We start from the raw sequence: 20,995 nt of genomic DNA on the forward strand, positions 1-20,995 counted from the left end.
CCTCTCCTGACACCCTTGAGCAAGCCATTACTTTAGCTGTGCATTTGGACAGACGTTTGCAATAACGTTTGTGTCTGTCACTCCTGTCCTGCTTGATTCTTTTCCTGTCTCTAAATCTGTCTCTGAGGATGACCTATGCAGTTAGCATCCATTCGTACCCCAGAAAAACACAAGAGGTTCCATCAACTTTATAGCCTGTGTTTTTACTGTGGAGGACACTCATTTCATCACCTCCTGTGTCAAGCGTCCGCGTCCTGGACAGGTATGTCCTGCCTCTTAGAGAGCTACGCCTGGCAGAGTTCTTCTGGGAGGCATTGTTCCTACTAATGTACCTTCTGATTTCACTTCAAAAAGTATTATTAAGCCTGTTTTGCATCAGCCTCTGGTTAAACGGCGTCTTGTGACATCATGGGCAATAAGAGTGTGGAGACCACTCCAGTCGATTTGCGGTCAGAGTGTAGTAATGAGGATCTGGAGGGTGACTGTGAGGGCACCAATGAGTGGTGTGATTTGGAGGATGAGGAAACAGATGAAGACATTGATGGTCCATCTGTATCCAAGTCAACACCTTTCTACTCTCATTTTCTTAAGGGTCCAGTGGCCCCTCTTGAAAGAGGGGGGGGCTACAGTAAGAAACCAAAGGGTTAACTTGCATTGAGAGATTTTTGTTTGGTCTTGTTGCTTGGGTTACGCCTGTCTGGACTGGTCAGCTGACCTTGATTGGAGTCCTGCTCTGGCTCTGTGTAACGGAGCTGGATGTGGATCCTCTAACCTTTGTGGCTGATGACTGAGACTGTATCGGGGTGCGGAGTCTAAGGTGCCACTGGTCTTCACCAGAGCCCGCCGCAAGGCAGGATGGGCTTGTTGCGACAGGCGACACCCAGGTCTCTATCCTCCGACACGGCTCGACCACACAGGTAGCTGGGCAAGGTGAGGTACCGAAGGATAAGGTAGGAGCTTAGTCAAACGTAGCAGAAGGTCAAGGCAGGTGGCAAAGGGGTGGCAGTGGAGCGAATCCCAGCCCTGCCAGCAGATGGGGACACAGGGACTCTGCGCTCACGGCCAGAGTGTGGAGTGTAACAGTACCCCCTTTGGTCTCTCCCTCTTTTTGGAGGACAATAACTTCTGGAATAGGTCACGGTCAAGAATATTATCTTGTGGCTCCCAAGACCTTTCCTCCGGTCCAAATCCTTCCAATCTACAAGGAAGAAATGTTTTCCTATGAGTTTGGAGTCCAGAATTTCCTTGACAGTAAAAACATCGGGGGTACCTGAGATGGGAGTAGGAGAAATGTCCTTTTTAGAGAAGCGGATGACAGGTTTCAAGAGGGAGACGTGAAAAGAATTCGGGATTCGAGGGAGGAAGGCAGATGAAGAGAATAAGCCACTGGATTTAGACGTTTCTTGACCTTGTAAGGACCCAAATAGCGAGGACCCAGTTTATAGCAGGGTACTTTGAAGCAGATATATTTAGATGACAACCACACTCTGTCTCCAGGAGAGAATTCGGGAGGAGAATGCTGTTTCTTGTCCACTTGAAATTTCATACGGGTCGTGGCATATAAGAGGGAGAGCGGAGTCTTCTTCCAGATGGAGGTGAAATTCTGTACAAGTTCATCTGCCATAGGGACACCAGGGGGAAAAGACAAGGGAAGGGGTGGACGTGGATGAAGACCATAGACTACATGAAAAGGTGAAGTACCAATGGATTTGGAATCCCTACGATTGTAAGAAAACTCGGCACAAGGGAGTAAATAGGGCCAATCATCCTGACCAGTCGAAACAAAATGGCGAAGGTAGTCTCCCAAGACTTGGTTCACCCTTTTGACTTGTCCATTAGATTGAGGGTGATAAGCCAAAAGATAGAATTTGACTTGGAGACTTGAGCAGAGGGCCCTCCAGAATTTTGAGATTAATTGAACTCCCCGGTTGGATACAATATGGGAAAGACAGTCCATGTAAGCGGAAGATGCGGTGTAGAAAAAGTTTAGCAAGTTGTGGTGCCGATGGTTATCCTGGCAGTGGCAGAAAATTAGCTTTTTTAGGGAATCTGCCTACTACAACCTAAATGACTGTATTGCCGCCAGAGGAAGGTCAGGAACAAAGTCCATGGCAATATCGTTCCAAAGTCGCTCAGGAACTGGCAAATGTTGTAGAAGTCTTGCGGGTTTGGAGCGAGTGGTCTTGTCCCGGGCACAGACCGAACAGGAACGGACGAAGTCAATGACGTCCTGTTTTAAAGTTGGCCACCAATACTGTTGGGATATGAGTTGTAAGGATTTAAAGATACCGACATGACCAGCCAACAATGAGGAATGACCCCATTTCAAGACTTGAAGTCTGAGACGGGGAGTTATGTAAGTCTTTACAGGAGGCAGGTGCTGAAAAGTTGCCAGTGCTGCAGAAATGAGACGATTAGGAGGTATAATATGTCTTAAACAACAGCAAAGACGTGGTCTCAAATGGCAGGAGGTGCTCAACCCCAAATGCAATTGTGCATATATACTGGGGGAGCAGATCCTGCCCTTGTAGTCCATTGCTGAGGGCGATCCCCAGCATAAAAATGCATACAATGGAGGATGCCTGCAACAGACTACAGGTGCCACAAAAGCATCCTACACCAGATAAACGGTGTGGATGTGTAACAATTAGAATACAATACAGGAATTTAGGTGACTACTGTGGTAGATGTATACAATGACATTGGCTATCCCTCAACACTGATGTTAAAATTGAGACATTCGCCAGTGTATCCTTAGATGAAGGACATACCAGAGCCCGCACACCAACCCCAAGATTTCTCAAGTGACACAGGACCTAACGCTAACCTACCTGTGCATGATAAGCAAAACCAGGGGCCAGTGGGCAATTACAGCAGCATTAGGCCGACTCGCAGCCTACTCCCAGTTACCTCCAGTGTGACTGGGCACACATACAATGGGAGGAGGGAGACAGACTACAACCCCCACCTAAGTTGGCTGATATGTGTGCCGGCTTCACAGGTGAACCTTAATGCTGCCTTAATAGTGATCAAGGCGCATTAAATGTGGAGTTTATACACCTCCAAGTATTAGATTAAAACAACAACAAATACTTTTTTTATGCTGGGTATCGCCCTTAGCAATGGACTACAAGGGCATCTGCTCTCCCAGTATATATGCACAACTGCATTTGGGGTTGAGCACCTCCAGCCATTTGAGACCACGTCTTTGTTGTTGTTTTTTTTACCTTAAGGACTGAGCCCTTTTTTGCAATTCTGACCACTGTCACTTTATGCATTAATAACTCTGGGATGCTTTTACTGATTATTCTGATTCCAAGACAGTTTTTTAGTGACATATTCTACTTTAAAGGGAACCAATCATCAGATTTTACCCTATATAATGCTTGGCAAAGCGTTATATAGGGTAAAATTGTTGTCCTCACCATCCCCGGGGGACGCTCCTGCCCCCAGGGATGGTGAAGATATGAAGTTATAAACTAGTCACCGCCGCCGCCGTAAGTAGTCACCTGGGCGGGGAGCTCTTCTCACCTACTCCCGTTCTTCAACCGGCAGAGACGCCCCCTCCGCTTGATTGATGGGCCGCGTCATTGTTCCGCTCACTGAATAGACGGAGCAGAGTGATGACGTGGCCCATCAATCAAGCGGAGGGGGCGTCGCTGCTGGCCGAAGAACAGGAGTAGTTGAGAAGAGCTCCCCGCCCAGGTGACTACTTACGGCGGCGGCGGTGACTAGTTTATAACTTCATATCTTCACCATCCCTGGGAGCAGGAGCGTCCCCCAGGAATGGTGAAAATAAAGATTTTACCCTATATAACGATTTGCCAAGCGTTATATAGGGTAAAATCTGATGATTGGTTCCCTTTAACACAGTGGTAAATTTCCGTCGTTACTTGCATCCTTTCTTGGTGAAAAATCCCCAAATTTCATGAAAATTTAGAAGATTTAGCATTTTTGTATTTTAAATAAATAATTGATTCACATATACAATATGTCTACTTTATATTTGCATCATAAAGTTGACATGTTTTTACTTTTGGAAGACATCAGAGGGCTTCAAAGTTCAGCAGAAATTTTCCAATTTTGAACAAAATTTTCAAAATCTGAATTTTTCAGGGACCAGTTCGGGTTTGAAGTGGATTTGAGGGGTCTTCATATTAGAAATACCCCATAAGTGACCCCATTATAAAAACTGCACCCCCCAAAGTATTCAAAATGACATTCAGAAAGTGTGTTAACAAGGCATGCTATTTTTGAAACTACACCCCTGTAAGGAACAAGGGGTCCAGTGAGCCTTAATACCCCACAGGTGTTTGACAAATTTTCGTTAAAGTCGGATGTGTAAATACATTTTTCTTTTTTTTTCACTAAAATGCTGGTTTTCCCCCAAATTTTACATTTTTACAAGGGGGAAGAAAATGCCCCCCAAAATTCGTAACCCCATCTCTTCTGAGTATGGAAATACCCCATGTGTGGACATCAAGTGCACTGCGGGTGCATTAAAATGCTCAGAAAAGAAGAAGTCACATTTGGCTTTTTCATTTTCACAAGGGGTAATTGGAGAAAAAGCCTCCCAAAATTTGTAACCCCATTTCTTCTGAGTATGTAAATATCCCATATGGGGATGTAAAGTGCTCTGTGGGCAAACTTCAATGCTCAGAAGAGAAGGAGCGCCATTGAGCTTTTGGTGAGAGAATTTGGTTGGAATAGAAGTTGGGGGCCATGTGCGTTTACAAAACCCCCCGTGGTGCCAGAACAGTGGACCACCCCCACATGTGAAACTACACCCATCACAGAATTTAATAAGGGGTGCAGTGAGCATTTACACCCTACTGGCGTTTAACAGATCTTTGGAACAGTGGGCTGTGCAAATGAAAAATTGTATTTTTAATATTCACGGACCACTGTTCCAAAAATCTGTCAGACACCTGTGGGGTGTAAATGTTCACTGTACCCCTTATTACATTATGTGAGGGGTGTAGTTTCCAAAATGGGGTCACATGTGGGGGGGGTCCATTTTTCTCGCACTATGGGGGCTTTGTAAACACACATGGCCTTCAATTTCGGACACATTCTCTCTCCAAAAGCCCAATGGTGCTCCTTCTCTTCTGAGCATTGTAGTTCGCAGATCACTTTACATCCACATATGGGGTATGTTCTTACTCAGAAGGAATGGGGATACAAATTTTGGGGGGCTTTTTTCCTATTCTCCCTTGTGAAAAAAAAATGTAGGGTAACACCAGCATTTTATTGAAAACATTTTTTTTCATTTTCACATCCAAATTTAACAAAATTGTGTCAAACACCTGTGGGGTGTTAAGGCTCTCTATACCCCTTGTTACATTCCGTGAGGGGTGTAATTTCCAAAATGGGGTCACATGTGGGTATTTATTGTTTTGCGTTTATGTCAGAACTGCTGTAAAATCAGCCACTCCTGTGCAAATCACCAATTTAGACCTCAAATGTACATAGTGCGCTCTTAATCCTGAGCCATGTTGTGCGTCCGCAGAACATTTTACGCCCACATATGGGGTATTTCCGTATTCAGGAGAAATCGCGTTACAAATTTTGGGGGTCTTTTTTTTCCTTTTACCGCTTGTGAAAATTTAAAGTATGGGGCAACACCAGCATGTTAGTGTACATTTTTTTTTTTTACACTAACAGGCTGGTGTAGACCCCAACTTTTCCTTTTCATAAGGGGTAAAAGGAGAAACCCCCCCAAAAAAAACAATTTGTAACTCAAGTACGGAGATACCCCATATGTGGCCCTAAACTGTTTCCTTGAAATATGACAGGGCTCCAAAGCGAAAGAGCGCCATGCGCATTTGAGGCCTAAATTGGGGATTTGAATCTGCCACAAAAATACCCTGAGGCAGTGTTTCCCAAACAGGGTGTCTCCAGCTGTTGCAAAACTCCCAGCATGCCTGGATAGTCAGTGGCTGTCCAGGAATACTGTGAGTTTTTCTTTTTCAACAGCTGGATGCTCTGTTTTGGAAACAGTGGCGTACAAGAATTTTTTTTTTTTTTATTGGGGGGGACTGTGTATTGGTATATGTATATGTAGTGTTTTAGTTTTTATTTTGTGTAGGTGTAGTGTTTTTAGGGTACATTCACACGGACAGGTTTACAGTGAGTTTGAGCTGCGGCGGAAAATTTGCCGCTTCTCAAACTTGCAGCAGAAAATTTGCTGTAAACCCGCCCGTGTTAATGTACCCTGTACATTCACATAGGGGGGGGGGGGGGCAAACCTCCAGCTGTTGCAAAACTACAACTCCCAGCATGCACTGACAGACCATACATGCTGGGAGTTGTAGTTATGCAATAGCTGGAGGCACCTTGGTTGGGAAACACTAAGCGTTTGTTACTCCCAGCATGTACAGTCTCTCAGTGCATGCTGGAAGTTGTATGTTTGCAACAGCTGGAGGCAAACTGCTTGCGAAACACTGAGTTAGGATACAAACTCTGCTTCACAACCAATGTGTCTCCAGCTGTTGCAAAACTGCAACAATCAGCATGCATTACAGTAAAAGGGCATGCTGAGAGTTGTAGTTTTGCAACAGCTGGAGGCAAACTGGTTGCGAAACACTGAGTTAGGATACAAACTCTGCTTCACAACCAATGTTGCTCCAGCTGTTGCAAAACTGCAACAATCAGCATGCATTGACAGTCAAAGGGCATGCTGAGAGTTGTAGTTTTGCAACAGCTGGAGGCACACTGCTACAACTCCCAGCATGCCTTTTGGTAGTATGTGCATGTTGGGAGTTGTAGTTATGCAACAGCTGGATGCACACTTTTTCATAGAAAAAATGTGCCTCCAGCTGTTGCATGACTACAACCCCCAGCATGCACAAACTACCAAAGGGCATGCTCGGAGTTGTAGTTGGAACTCCAGCTGTTGCAAAACTACAACTCCCATCATGCCCTTTGAGAACAGACCTCACCTCCTGCTGTATCCTGCCGTCGGGACCGCGGCCACTGCTGCCAGCGATCCTGCTGCTCCTGTCGCCGCCACCGATCCTGAGGGTACCCCCCGCCGGACCAGGGCAAGGTAGGAGACCCCCGCCGGCCCCGATCGCCGCCCAGCAGGGTCGTAATTGGTCGGTAGTTCCGACCGATCACTCACGTGATCGTGAGGTGGCACACATGCCACCTCACTCCTTCTGGGTAAGGGCGAATGGGGCTTTCTCGGACAGTCCCATTAACCCTTTTTTTCCGGGTCACCAGAGACCCGATTGACCCGGAATAGCTCCAAATCGCCGATCTGCGGCGATCGCCAGCAGTCTCTGGACCCCCCTGGGCGATATGTCGGGATGGCTGCTGATAGATATCAGCAGTCATCCCGTTCCGATCACCATGTCCTGGGACGCGGTGATCCAGGAAAGCTGCGCATACATGTACGACGCTGTGCGCTAAGTACTTCTTAGCAGTGCCGTACATTTACGCCACATGTCCTTAAGGCGTTAATGTTAGGGGTTGTGAAACCCTCTTATGTACGCATCCTGCTGCCTGCTCCAGGCGGTGTATTTCAGCAACTATATGGTTAAGTGAGACAAATTACAAAGGCAGATAGAATCGGTACTAACTTATGCCCTGGAAAGCTCGCATAGACAGCTGGCTGAATCAGACAGGTAGCGGGGACATGGAAGTATCAGATGATCAGCGCAAGTAACATGGTGCTCATTCTTGTTAGCGTCAATGAGAATACAAGTTCATAGAGAAAACAGAAGGCACTCACGGTTTCTGTGCAGCGTTCTTCATTTTTCAGTGCTTACAGGTTCTTCGTTCCACATGCGGGACGCCAGAGCTGGACTAGGTAACAGCCGTATTGCGCTTCGTCTCTAGCACTTCATCAGACCACACCTACTACACACGTAAATACCGAATGGCCTATGACGTCCTGGGGTAGGGGCGCTTCCATACTCATTACAAAGAAACACAAAGTTAAGAGCAATAAATAACAGAAACAACCATACTTTCCTACTTATTAGTGCAAGAGAAAGAATTGCTATTCAATATAGTGCCAATATTCTTCCTTTCTATTTTGAGGTTGCAGGGGGAGTAGACGTGAGCGCTCCTACAAAAAGGCGCTCATGTCTAAGTGGTCATTCAGAGCTAATCTTTCTGTAGGAGCGCCCTTTGTCTATCTAACCCCTCTCTATATGCAACTATCTCCAAGTCAAAAAAGGATATATCGGAAGTCAAGCCTCTGTGGACTTCATTTTTATGGGCAATAAATCTTCAAATTTCAATTTCAAAATCTTAGATTTCTATTTAAAATTCTTGTATTTCAATGGTCTCCTCATGCTTTAGCCACCTTCAGGCTGTACCATTAAGACACCACATGGGCTCCTCATGCTTTCTCCACCTCCAGGCTGTGTCATTCAGCCAATATATCATTTTCTGATGCTACTGGGACTGGGATATTAACTCCAATGTTATGTTCTGGTAGCACTAGCTAACATATATGCTTAATTGAGATTTCAAGATTGATCTTTCAATGTAAATGGAATATGAAACCCTCTAGTGTACTGCTGATGCCTGCTCCGGACTGCTCCTGTGTCTTTCAGGAATTACTTGGCTTACTGATACTTCTGGGCTTGGGTCTTACATTTTTGGATGTTTAGCATGAGCTAAATACATGCCTAATAAAAATTTCAACATTGATCTTTCAATGTAAGGGGTTATGAAACCCTATTGGGTACTGACGATGCCAGCTCCTGACTGTGTTTTTCAGTAACTACTTGGCTTCATGATGCTTCTGAGCTTGGGCCTTCCATTTTTGGATGTTTAGCATGAGCTAAATTCATTCTTAATTGACATTCCAACTATGATCTTTCAATGTAAGGGGTTATAAAAACCCTCTGGTGTACTGCTGAGGCCTGCTCCTGACTGCTCCTGTGTCTTTTAGGAATTACTTGGCTTACTGATGCTTCTTGGCATGGGCCTTAAATTTTTGGATGTTTAGCATGAGCTCAATACATGCTTAATAGAAATTTCAACATTGATCTTTCAATATAAAGGGGTTATGAAACCCTCAAGTGTACAGATGATGTCTGCTCTGGACTGCTCCTGTGTCTTTCATGAATCACTTGGCTTACTGATGCTTCTGGACTTGGGCCTTCAATTTTTGGATGTTAAGTATGAGCTAAATACATGGTTAATAGAAATTTCTACTTTGATCTTTCAATGTAAGGGGTTATGAAACCCTCAGGTGTACTGCTGATGTCTGCTCCTGACTGCTCCTGTGTCTTTCAGGAATTACTGTGCTTACCGATGCTTTTGGGCTTGGGCCTTACATTTTTGGATTTTTAGCATGAGCTAAATACATGCTTAATATTATTTCAACTTTGATCTTTCAATGTAAAGGGTTATGAAGCCCTCTGTTGTACTGCTGATGCCTGCTCCTGACTGCTCCTGTGTCTTTCAGGAATTACTTGGCTTACTGATGCTTTTGGGCTTGGGCTTTACATTTTTGGATGTTTAGCATGAGCTAAATACATGCTTAATAGAAATTTCAACATTGATCTTTCAATGCAAGGGGTTATGAAACCCTCTTGGGTACTGCTGATGCTTGCTCCTGACTGTGTTTCAGAAACTACTTGGCTTACTGATGCTTCTGGGCTTGGGCCTTAAATTTTTTGATGTTTTTCACTAGCTGACATACATGCTTAATTGAGATTTTAAAATTGATCTTTCAATTTTAGGGGTTATGAAATCATCTTCTGTACTGGTGATGTATTATCCTGACTGTCTTTCAGGAACTACTTGGCTTACTGATGCTTCTGGGCTTGAGCCTTCAATTTTTGTACGGTAGCACTACCTAACATGCATCTTCAATAGAGATTTCAACATTCACCTTTTAATTTTAGGGGTTGTGAACCTATCTTGTGTATTCATGCTGCTTTCTGCTCCACTCTGTCAGCCCAGATGTCCTGTGACAGTGTGCAACTCCGCCTCCTCATCCTCTATTTTGTCCTCAACCTCCACTGCCCGGACAAGTCTCAGTGGCCCTTCAGCATACCATGTATGCAGGGCACGGCAGTGTCCCTCTGTTCTTCACATGGTTTGCCTTGGAGAAAAGTGTTGGAAACAATGGCTGGTCAGGGGAATGGAGATGTTGCGCCAACATCTCACGGCCAGATGAGTCCTGTGGGGGCTTTTTGGATTTGGCCCTTTGTACCCACATGCCGGGGTCAGGGACACTAAAATTTGGGAGTTAAAAGTTCAAATTCAAAATCATTGATTTAAATTTCAAAATCTTAAATTTAATTAAAAAATCATACATTTCGATGGTCTCCTCATGCTCAAGCAAACTCCAGGCAATATATGGTTTACTGATACTGCTGCTGGGCCTGGGTCTGGGACTCAAAATTGTGTTATGGTAGGTAGCACCAGCTATCCAAAATCTTCATTTAAAATTTCCAAAATTCTTGTGTTTTTTCTTTGGGATTGTAAAGCCCTCATGTGTACTCATGCTTCAGCCAACTCCAGGCTACGTCATTCAGGCAATATATGGTTTACTGATGCTGCTGCATGGCCTGAGTCTGGGAATAAAAATTTTTTATGGTAGGTAGCACCAGCTATCCAAAATCTTCATTTTAAATTTAAAAAATTCTTGTGTTTTTTCTTGGGGATTGTGAAGCCCTGGTGTGTACTCATGCTTCAGCAAACTCCAGGCTGTGTCATTCAGGCAATATATGGTTTACTGATGCTACTGCATGGCCTGGGTTTGGGGAAAAAAATTGTTATAGTAGGTAGCACCAGCTATCCAAAATCTTCATTTTAGATTTCAAAAATTCTTGTGTTTTTTTCTTTGGGATTGTGAAGGCCTAGTGTCTACTCATGCTGCTGCCAACTCCTTGCTGTGCCATTCAACCATTATATGGTCTCCTCATGCTGCCAACACCTCCATGCTGTGTCATTCAACAACTAAATGGTCTCCTCATGCTTCAGCCACCTTCATGCTGTACAATTCATACACTATATGGGCTCCTTATGCTTTCCCCACCTCCAGGCTGTATCAATCAGCCAATATATAATTTTCTGATGCTGCTGGGACTGGGATATTAATTCAATGTATGTTATGGAAGCACTAGCTAACATGAATGCTTAATTGAGATTTCAACATTGATCTTTCAAAGTAAGGGGATATGAAACCCTCTGGTGTACTGCTGATGCTTGCTCCGGACTGCTCCTCTGTCTTTCAGGAATTACTTGGCTTACTGATGCTTCTGGGCTTGGGCCTTACATTTTTGGATGGCAGCACTAGCTAACATGCATCTACAATAGGGATTTCCACATTCACCTTTTAATGTTAGAGGTTGTGAAGCTTGGCGTGCACTCAAGCTTCAGCCAACTCCAGGCTGTATCATTCAGGAAATATATGGTTTACTGATACTGCTGCTTGGCCTGGGACTGGGACTGAAACTTTTGTTATGTAGGTAGCACCAGCTATCCAAAAAAAGCTATCTTCATTTTAAATTTCCAAAATTCTTGTGTTTTTTCTTTGGGCTTGTGAAGCCCTGGTGTGTACTCATGCTTCAGCCAACTCCAGGCTTTGTCATTGTTACGCCGAGCGCTCCGGGTCCCTGCTCCTCCCCGGAGCGCTCACGGCGTCTCTCTCCCTGCAGCGCCCCGGTCGGTCCCGCTGACCGGGAGCGCTGCACTGACATGGCCGTCGGGGATGCGATTCGCACAGCGGGACGAACCCGCTCGCAAATCGCATCCCTACTCACTTACCCGTCCCGGTCCCCTGCTGTCATGTGCTGGCGCGCGCGGCTCCGCTCTCTAGGGCGCGCGCGCGCCGGCTCTCTGAGACTTAAAGGGCCAGTGCACCAATGATTGGTGCCTGGCCCAATTAGCTTAATTGGCTTCCACCTGCTCCCTGGCTATATCTGCTCACTGCCCCTGCACTCCCTTGCCGGATCTTGTTGCCTTGTGCCAGTGAAAGCGTTTAGTGTTGTCCAAGCCTGTGTTACCTGAACTCCTGCTATCCATCTTGACTACGAACCTTGCCGCCTGCCCCGACCTTTTGCTACGTCTGACCTTGCCTCTGCCTAGTCCTTCTGTCCCATGCCTTCTCAGCAGTCAGCGAGGTTGAGCCGTTGCTAGTGGATACGACCTGGTTGCTACTGCCGCAGCAAGACCATCCCGCTTTGCGGCGGGCTCTGGTGAACACCAGTAGCCTCTTAGAACCGGTCCACCAGCACGGTCAACGCCAATCCCTCGCTGACACAGAGGATCCACTACCTGTAGCCGAATCGTGACAGTCATTCAGGCAATATATGGTTTACTGATGCCGCTGCTGGGTTTCAGTCTGGGAATAAAAATGTTGTTATGGTAGGTAGCACCAGCTATCCAAAATCTTCAGTTTACATTTCTGAATTCATCTTTTAATCTTAGAGATTGTGAAGGCCTAGTGTCTACTCATGCTGCTGCCAACTCTTGGCTGTGCCATTCAGCCACTATATATAGTTACATCGTTACATAGTTAGTATGGCTGAAAAAAGACATACGTCCAAGTCCAACCAGGGAATTGAAGGGAAGGGTGTAACGTGATAAGGGGAAGGGATGTAGTTTTATAATTCTGCATAAGCATTAATGTTATTTTGTTCCAGGAATGTATCTAACCCTGTTTTAAAGCTGTTAATTGTTCTGGCTGTGACCAGTTCCTGAGGTAGACTGTTACATAAATTCACAGTCCTTATGGTAAAGAAGGCGTGTCGCCCCTTTAGACTAAAAATTTTTTCTCCAGATGGAGGGAGTGCCCCCTCGTCCTTTGGGGGGGTTTAACCTGGAACAGTTTTTCTCCATATTTTTTGTATGGTCCATTTTTATACTTATATACATTTATCATATCCCCCCTTAAACGTCTCTTCTCAAGACTAAACAATTGTAACTCCTTTAATTGCTCCTCATAGCTAAGATGTTCCTTGCCCCATATTAGTTTAGTAGCACGTCTCTGCACCCTTTCCAGCTCCGCAGTGTCCCTTTTATGTACAGGCGACCAAAACTGAACAGCATATTCCAGGTGAGGCCATTCCAATGCTTTATAAAGGGGGAGTATTATGTCCCTGTCCCTGTCTTTTTATACATGACAATATCCTGCCGGCCTTGGAAGCAGCAGCCTGACATTGCATGCTATTCTGAAGTCTGTGATCCACAAATACACCCAGATCCTTCTCTACCAGTGACTCTGCCAGTTTAATTCCCCCTAAGACATACGACGCATGCATGTTATTAGTACCCAGATTAATAACTTTACATTTATCCATATTGAACCTCATTTGCCAAGTGGATGCCCAGACACTTAGTCTATCCAAGTTATCTTGTAACCTATACACATCCTCTATAGACTGTACTGTGCTACAAAGCTTGGTGTCATCTGCAAAGATAGAAACAGAGCTGTTAATGCCATCCTCTATATCATTGATAAATAAATTAAACAACAGCGGGCCCAGTACAGAACCTTGGGGTACACCACTAATAACCAGGGACCAATCAGAGTACGAATCATTGACCACCACTCTCTGGGTACTATCCATGAGCCAGTGTTCAATCCAGTTACAGACTAAAGTTTTCAAACCCAAAGACCTTAACTTACCTGTCAGACGTCAATGAGGGACAGTATCAAACGCTTTGGCAAAATCCAGAAACACTATTTCCACAGCCATTCCTCTGTCAAGGCTTCTACTCACCTCTTCATAAAAGCAAATTAGATTGGTTTGACAACTTCTATCATTACTAAACCCATGCTGGCTATCACTTATAATACTATTATCCCCCTATGTATTCCTGTATGTAGTCCCTTATAAGTCCTTCAAACAATTTACCCACAATGCACGTTAAACTTACCGGTCTATAATTGCCTGGAGAAGACCTAGAGCCCTTCTTGAAGATTGGCACCACATTCGCCTTGCGCCAGTCCCTTGGCACAATACCAGACACCAGAGAATCTCTAAATATCATGAACAAGGGTACAGATATTACTGAACTTACCTCTCTAAGAACTCTTGGGTGTAGTCCATCCGGTCCTGGAGATTTGCTTATATTTACTTTACTTAACTTACCTTGTACCATCTCTACATTAAGCCAGTTCAGTACATTGCATGATGTGTTACAAGCACTGACCTGGCCAATGTCAGCTCCTTCTTCCTTAGTATATACAGAACTAAAGAACCCATTCAGTAGCTCCGCCTTCTCTTGATCGCCCGTGACAACCTCCCCATTATCATTATTAAGAGGTCCTACATGCTCTGTCCTTGTTTTTTTTTTGTATTTATATATCTAAAAAAATATTTAGGATTAGTTTTGCTTTCTTTGGCCACCTGTCTCTCATTTTGAATTTTTGCTGTTTTTATAAAATTTTTACAGATTTTATTACGCTCCTTGTACTGTTTAAATGTTATAGCTGACCCATAAGATTTGTATTTTAATAAGGCTATGTTTTTGTTGTTTATTGCTCTTTTAACATCATTTGTCAGCCATGTAGGATTTAGTTTTAATCGTTTATATTTGTTCCCCTTTGGTATATATTTAGCTGTATAGTTATTTAGAGTTGATTTAAAGATGTCCCATTTACCTTCTGTATCAGTATTTGAGAACACCTCCCCCAGTCTATGTCCTGTAGTGCAGCCCTCAGCCCAGGGAAGTTTGCCTTTTTAAAGTTATATGTTTTTGCCTTCCCCGTCTGTCTCTGTTTTCTACATTTTAAGTCAAAAGTAACTATTTTGTGGTTGCTTTTACCAAGGTTTTCCCGCACAGCTACATTACCAACCAGCTCTGCGTTGTTGGAAATGATCAGATCCAACAAGGCATCACTTCTTGTTGGGTCCTCCACAAACTGGCCCATAAAATTATCCTGCAATAAATTTAGGAATTGTCGCCCCTTTGTAGTTTTAGCCAGCCCCCGGCCCCAATCTATATCTGGATAGTTAAAATCTCCCATTATTACCACTGTACCTGCCTGGGTGGCCCTCTCTATATGGTCTCCTCCAACTGCCAACACCTCCACGCATTGTCATTCAGCCACTATATGGTGTCCTCATGCTTCAGCCTCATCCAAGCTGTGTCATTGAGCCACTATATGGTCTCCTCATGCTGCCAACATGTCCACACTGTGTCATTCAGCCACTATATGGTCTCCTCATGCTGCCAACACCTCCACGCTGTGTCATTCAGCCACTATATGGTCTCCTCATGCTGCCAACACCTCCATGCTGTATCATTCATCCACTATATGGTGTCCTCATGCTTCAGCCTCATCCAAGCTGTGTCATTCAGCCACTATATGGTCTCCTCATGCTTCAGCCTCATCCAAGCTGTGTCAGCCACTATATGGTCTCCTCATGCTGCAAACACCTTCTTGCTGTCATTCAGCCACTATATGGTCTCCTCATGCTGCCAACACATCCATGCTGTGTCATTCAGCCACTATATGGTGTCCTCATGCTTCAGCCTCATCCAATCTGTGTCATTCAGCGACTGTGTGATCTCCTCATGCTGCCAACACCTCCATGCTATGTCATTCAGCCACTATATGGTCTCCTTATACTGATTCCACCTCCAGGCACTGTCATTGTGCCGCTCTGCTGCAGTGATTCTAAAAGTGATGCCGGTAATCTGCATGTTATTCTGAATAACAATATTATTTCTCTACCCCAGTATTATTTCACTACCCCCACTACCCCAGAAATAGCCGTTTTTAATATAGATTCGCCGCTAATAAATTTGTATGGAAACATTTTTTTTTTTTTTACATTTGGTGAATCTGCTGAATCGAATTTTTGAAATGTTCATTCATCTCTAATTCTAAAGTTATCCCCATAAAATTGATGTCATTCAAATAAATGCTATGTAAAATGTATAGTTATAACAAATTGAAATTGAGTATATGTATACTACCTACATACAGTATATATATATATATATATATATATATATATATATATATATATATATATATACAAAGAGGTTCTGCAGCACTCCAGGTTGAATTATTTATCCCATGCAGGAAAAAGGTTATACAAAGTTTCACCAGTCTCACACTGGCTTTTTCAAGCATACATTTGAACAGAAGTGCCACATATTTATATTTATATATAGCCATGCCGAAGAAAGGAGGCGACAGAGTCAGCCTCCTAAAAAAGTGAACTTTACTGGATAAATTAATTAGGGTCATTAATAGTGTTGCTCGTGAATATTCGCAATTCGAATTTTATTCGCGAATATCGCATATTCGCGAATTCGCGAATATTCGCGAATATAGCGCTATATATTCGTAATTATGAATATTCGTTTTTTTTTTGTTTTTTTTTCACAGTACACATCACAGTGATCATCCCTCTCTGCTTCCAGCTTATGTGGTGTAAGTAGGCTCTAATACTACTGTGTGAGACTGGTGTGTGAATTTTCGCATATGCGAAAATTTGCATATGCTAATATTCGCATATGCGCATTTTCGTTTATGCTAATTTTGTATATGCAAATTTTCGTATATGTTTATTTTCGCATACGCGAATATTCGCATATGCGAAAATAAAATGAAAATATTACGCATAAGCGAATATTCGCGAATATGACGAATATTCGTCCATATATTCGCGAATTCGAATATGGCCTAAGCCGCTCAACACTAGTCATTAAAACCTAGGGGCCTGAACGTGGATTTTGTCATTACCCCGGGGATCGTAAAGCTAAGATAATATTGTTTAGCATTGTATTGATTGGAATGTACACATGTCTTTAGGTTCTCCCATTTAGTTACATTTAGGATTCTCTGTTTTTATTTTATTGCAGATCAAACTGAGGATGAGAACGTCACATACTCACCGCTTATAATATGCATAAACATCAATTTTAAACACAAGTTTGTTATGATCTTCTTGAAGAAATGTGTTACTTTTTCATCTTATGCAATTTCTGTAATTTATTTCCTCTTTATATGTTATCTGCATCCTGTGGGAAACCTTTCCCTGTGCCAAAATGGCCACCGCAGGAGCGGTGCTCTTCTACGCATGCGTCTCCTCTCCGGTCACGTGTCACGGGACCAGGTTCCGCCATTGGATGTCTCAATTGATTCATTGATACGGCCGCTGGCTGCCGGTTCCCTTGTCTATGATGGCCGACACGGGCGCCTGGCGCTTCTGCGCATGCACGCCGGTGCCGGTCACGAGGTGGGGGATCGGACATGCCATTGGCCACATCTGTTTCCCAGCCAACACTGGCTGTTTGGAGTGTATAGAGATGCCATATTGGCGATTGCATGCGGTGAGTGTGACGTTCTTCTCTGTTTTTAATTGTTTTAATACACAGATCAGCTGGCACTTGTTATTAATTACACTAAATAAGAATTTTTATACACGTTACGTATGCTATTATTAAGATTGGCACCTAGAACTGGACAGCATTTGTCCCATACAGCACTATGCACTTTACTGTTTATCATCACTGTGTGTAATTGTACTATTTCTATATTTGTTTACTATCTAATTATGTAACACTTGTTTGACAAATTGATTGATCACTAAACACATAAATATGTGGCACTTCCGTTCAAATGTATGCTTGAAAAAGCCAGTGTGAGACCGGTGAAACGTTGTATCACCTTTTTTCTGCATGGGATAAATAAATCACTTTTTGAATTCAACCTGGAGTGCTGCAGAACCTCTTTGCATGTACTGGAAAACGGACCGGCACCCACTGCACTTTTCTTTACCTTGGGTTGTGCTCCCTGCCTCTGCCTTGTGTGTGTATATATACATATATATATATATATATATATATATATATATATATATATATATATATATACTTATATATATGTGGCTTTGTGTTTCAGGAGAGGAGGCTGTCATTCTCCCTATAAGGCCCACTTTTCTCCTCCCACTCCTCTACTTCACTGGTCACCGCCCTTTTGTGTCTGGGTTTTTGTTTAGCTCAGTCATCAATAACCCTTGAATTTCTAGTAACTGACTGGATTCCTGTGTCACTTTAGATGAGGACATCAATACACAAGTAACATGTAACAATAACGTCATGTACAAATACTCAACGTGCAACACACAGGGTCCAACACACATTCTCACCAAAAATGTAAAAGAATAAAAAAATATACAGAGCTCTTACCAAAATTGGAAAAAATCACCTTCAATGCACATTGTTTATGATCCAATAAACAATTAGCTGATTTCAAATGCTTAGGAAATACTTATCAATTAAATAGTGAACTTAATTTATTTTTCTTGGTCAAACTTCTTCTCTTGTTACTCCTATAATATAATCAGACAATTAATCGCATTTCCTCATACAATTCATTTTTAGCATCCATCCTGCGCAACTGTGAAAACAAAACTTATTAGGAAATTTATGAAATATCATCAAATAGGTTCAATTAATACCACGTGGATTTTCTTTTGTTCTTTACTAGTCTAATAAGGATCCATTACAACCCAAACAGCTTCACAAAGAAAACATTCACTAGTCATTTTCCATGTATTCCTGATTCATTAAAGGGGTACTCCAGCGCTAAGACATCTTATCCCCTATCCAAAGGATAGGGGATAAGATGCCTGACCGCGAGGGTCCCGCCGCTGGGGACCCCCGTGATCTTCCACGCCAGCTCCAGGTCTGATTACTAGCGATCACAGGGACGGAGCATAAATGCTGTTCTGCCATTTCAACTAATTCTGGCTTTTAAATAAAGTTTGTAAACCGTTTATGTCTATCAAAGTTTAATAGTTTAAAAGTTAACCGGTTTTAAAAGTTGAATAATTTTGTAGCTTAAAAGTCTCGGGAGGAGTGAGGATCATGTAACTACCCTATTAACAAGATCTCTCAGAGGATCGGCCAAACAAAAATTGTCTCTCAGCACCAAACAAAAAAAGGGTGGGCATAGATATAAACAAAATTTCACTACTGATACAGCATAAATGTTACCTGCTGGTACAGCACAAAAGATACTTACTGGTACAGCACAAAATAAACTTTACGATAAGGCAAAAAAAAAGTTACCAGCAGTGCGGCACAAAAGATACCCTCTGGTACGTCACAAAAGATACTTACTGGTACAGCACAAAAGATTCTTACTGGTATAGCCCAAAAGATACCAGCAGTGCGGCACATAAGATACATACTGGTAAAACACGAGAGATACCAGTAGTGCGTCACAAAATTACCAGCAGTGCATCACAAAAGATACTTACTGGTACCATAGGTTCCAGCAGTGCGGCACAGAAGTTACCAGGGGTACAAACACAAGATTTACCAGAGGTACAAACACAAAAATTTATGACACCTTTAACTCCCTTGACCGTATCCACTGAGTAGATAAAAATAAAAATAAAAAACCAAGATCAGAATCAAAGCAAAAAGAACATCAAAAATATTTTCAGAATCAAAAATTTCTACTGGATTTCTTAAGACTCAAAAATAAGAATCAAAATAGAATGACCATTAAAAACATTATTTACTAAATTTCTCACAACTCCCAATTTAGAAAAACTTCTGAACTTAGATTTAAGCAGCAGGCAGCCAATCACCTGCGAATAAGCTACAGATTCATAAATTAATCAGCAGACTTACCATTTTCCTGTGGAGTTGATCAGGCTCCTGGTTTTGGGCAGTCCTGGGTCACCCCGAGTGTGGCGTGGCTCTCCCCTCGTCATTTCGTGGTCGCCAAGTGTTAAAGAGTGACTCTGGTTTGGCCTTGAATGTGAGTGACTGCCGCTGTCCAAATTAGTATATGTTGAGTGTCGACACCAGGAAGGAACACCAGACAAAGAGCTGGTATAAATCTCCTTCTCAGCAGAGGTTTTGCTCGCACTGGCTAGGGAGTTTTCCCAAGAAGTTCTTTTTATTGTACTGAAATACATTGAAAATGAAGAAGATCGGATCCAGCTCAATGCAGATAAAATCAGGGTTAATCCATAGGACAAGGAAGGAACAACTGAAATACATTGTTTCATACAGTTATCAAAAAGGGTGGGGTTAGTTATCACATCAAAACCATTGTGTTATATTTTGATTGGTTATTTGAGTATGTGTTTCTGTAAAATGCGTAAGCTTTTATTTTAAGCAATTATTGAATCATAGTCATATGCCGTTATGTTGCAATTTTCAAGTTTTAACCGAAGATTCCAGATGCATCCGTTATTTTGCACTGCTTGCATAATTTTTGGTTAGATGTTCTTTGGCAACTTCTCCTTTTTGGATACTGTAAATCTTCTTTCTTGCTTCTTAGGTCTTAACCCGGAGAGCAGGTTCCATCTTGGTTACCTAGCATAAGCTGATATATTGGAAAAGGGTAATAATGTTTTTCTGCAGCATTAGCAATAACATATAGGTATCAATTTATTGATCAACAATCAGAATCATCATAGTCAACCTAAACATGGTCATCTGATGCCGCCAACTCCATGGTGTCCTCATGCTCCCGGGACGTTATCTAAACATTTTTATGGTAGCACAAGCTACCATGAATCTTCAATTTAAATTTGAAAATTAATATTTTTATCTTAGGGATTGTGAGGCCCTATGGTCTCCTCATGCTGCCGCTAACTCCAGTCTGTGTCTTTCAGCCACTATTTGGTCTCCTCTTGCTGCCGCCACCAATTCCAGCCTGTGTCATTCTGCCAGATTATGATCTCCTCATGCTTCTGCCACCTCTAGGCTCTGTCATTGTGCTGCCGTGTGACATGTGACTCCTTGTTGGATTTGGTCTTTTGTAACCACACATTTTATTATTAAATGTTAAATTTAAATAAATCGATAGAGTGATAACAATGAACCAACACTGATTAAAATGAAACATTCCCAATTTCACAGTCAGGGGGGTGCTGAAAGGCAGGGGCTGGAACAGGTGGTATCTTGCATGGCAGAGGACAGCCAGCTCGATTTTAAGATACAAGTATGAGCTTTTTCATTGCAGCCACTTCTAGCTTTATGCACCCACTTATCCAATGGCACAGAAGCTGAATGTGCTCCTGTCCAAGTTGTT

General features: G+C 42.9%; 1 protein-coding gene across 1 annotated transcript in view; it reads left to right on the forward strand.

The window, feature by feature from the left end:
* The first annotated feature begins 2,067 nt into the window (after nucleotides 1-2,067).
* LOC130363036 (vomeronasal type-2 receptor 26-like) overlaps nucleotides 2,068-20,995 on the forward strand; it is a 57,970-nt gene continuing 39,042 nt past the window's right edge. The window contains exon 1 of the mRNA XM_056568696.1: nucleotides 2,068-2,166. Coding sequence (XP_056424671.1) covers nucleotides 2,068-2,166 — 99 coding nt within the window. The remainder of the gene's footprint in view (nucleotides 2,167-20,995) is intronic.

This window comes from Hyla sarda, chromosome 1 (assembly GCF_029499605.1).
Source record: "Hyla sarda isolate aHylSar1 chromosome 1, aHylSar1.hap1, whole genome shotgun sequence".
NCBI lineage: Eukaryota > Metazoa > Chordata > Amphibia > Anura > Hylidae > Hyla > Hyla sarda.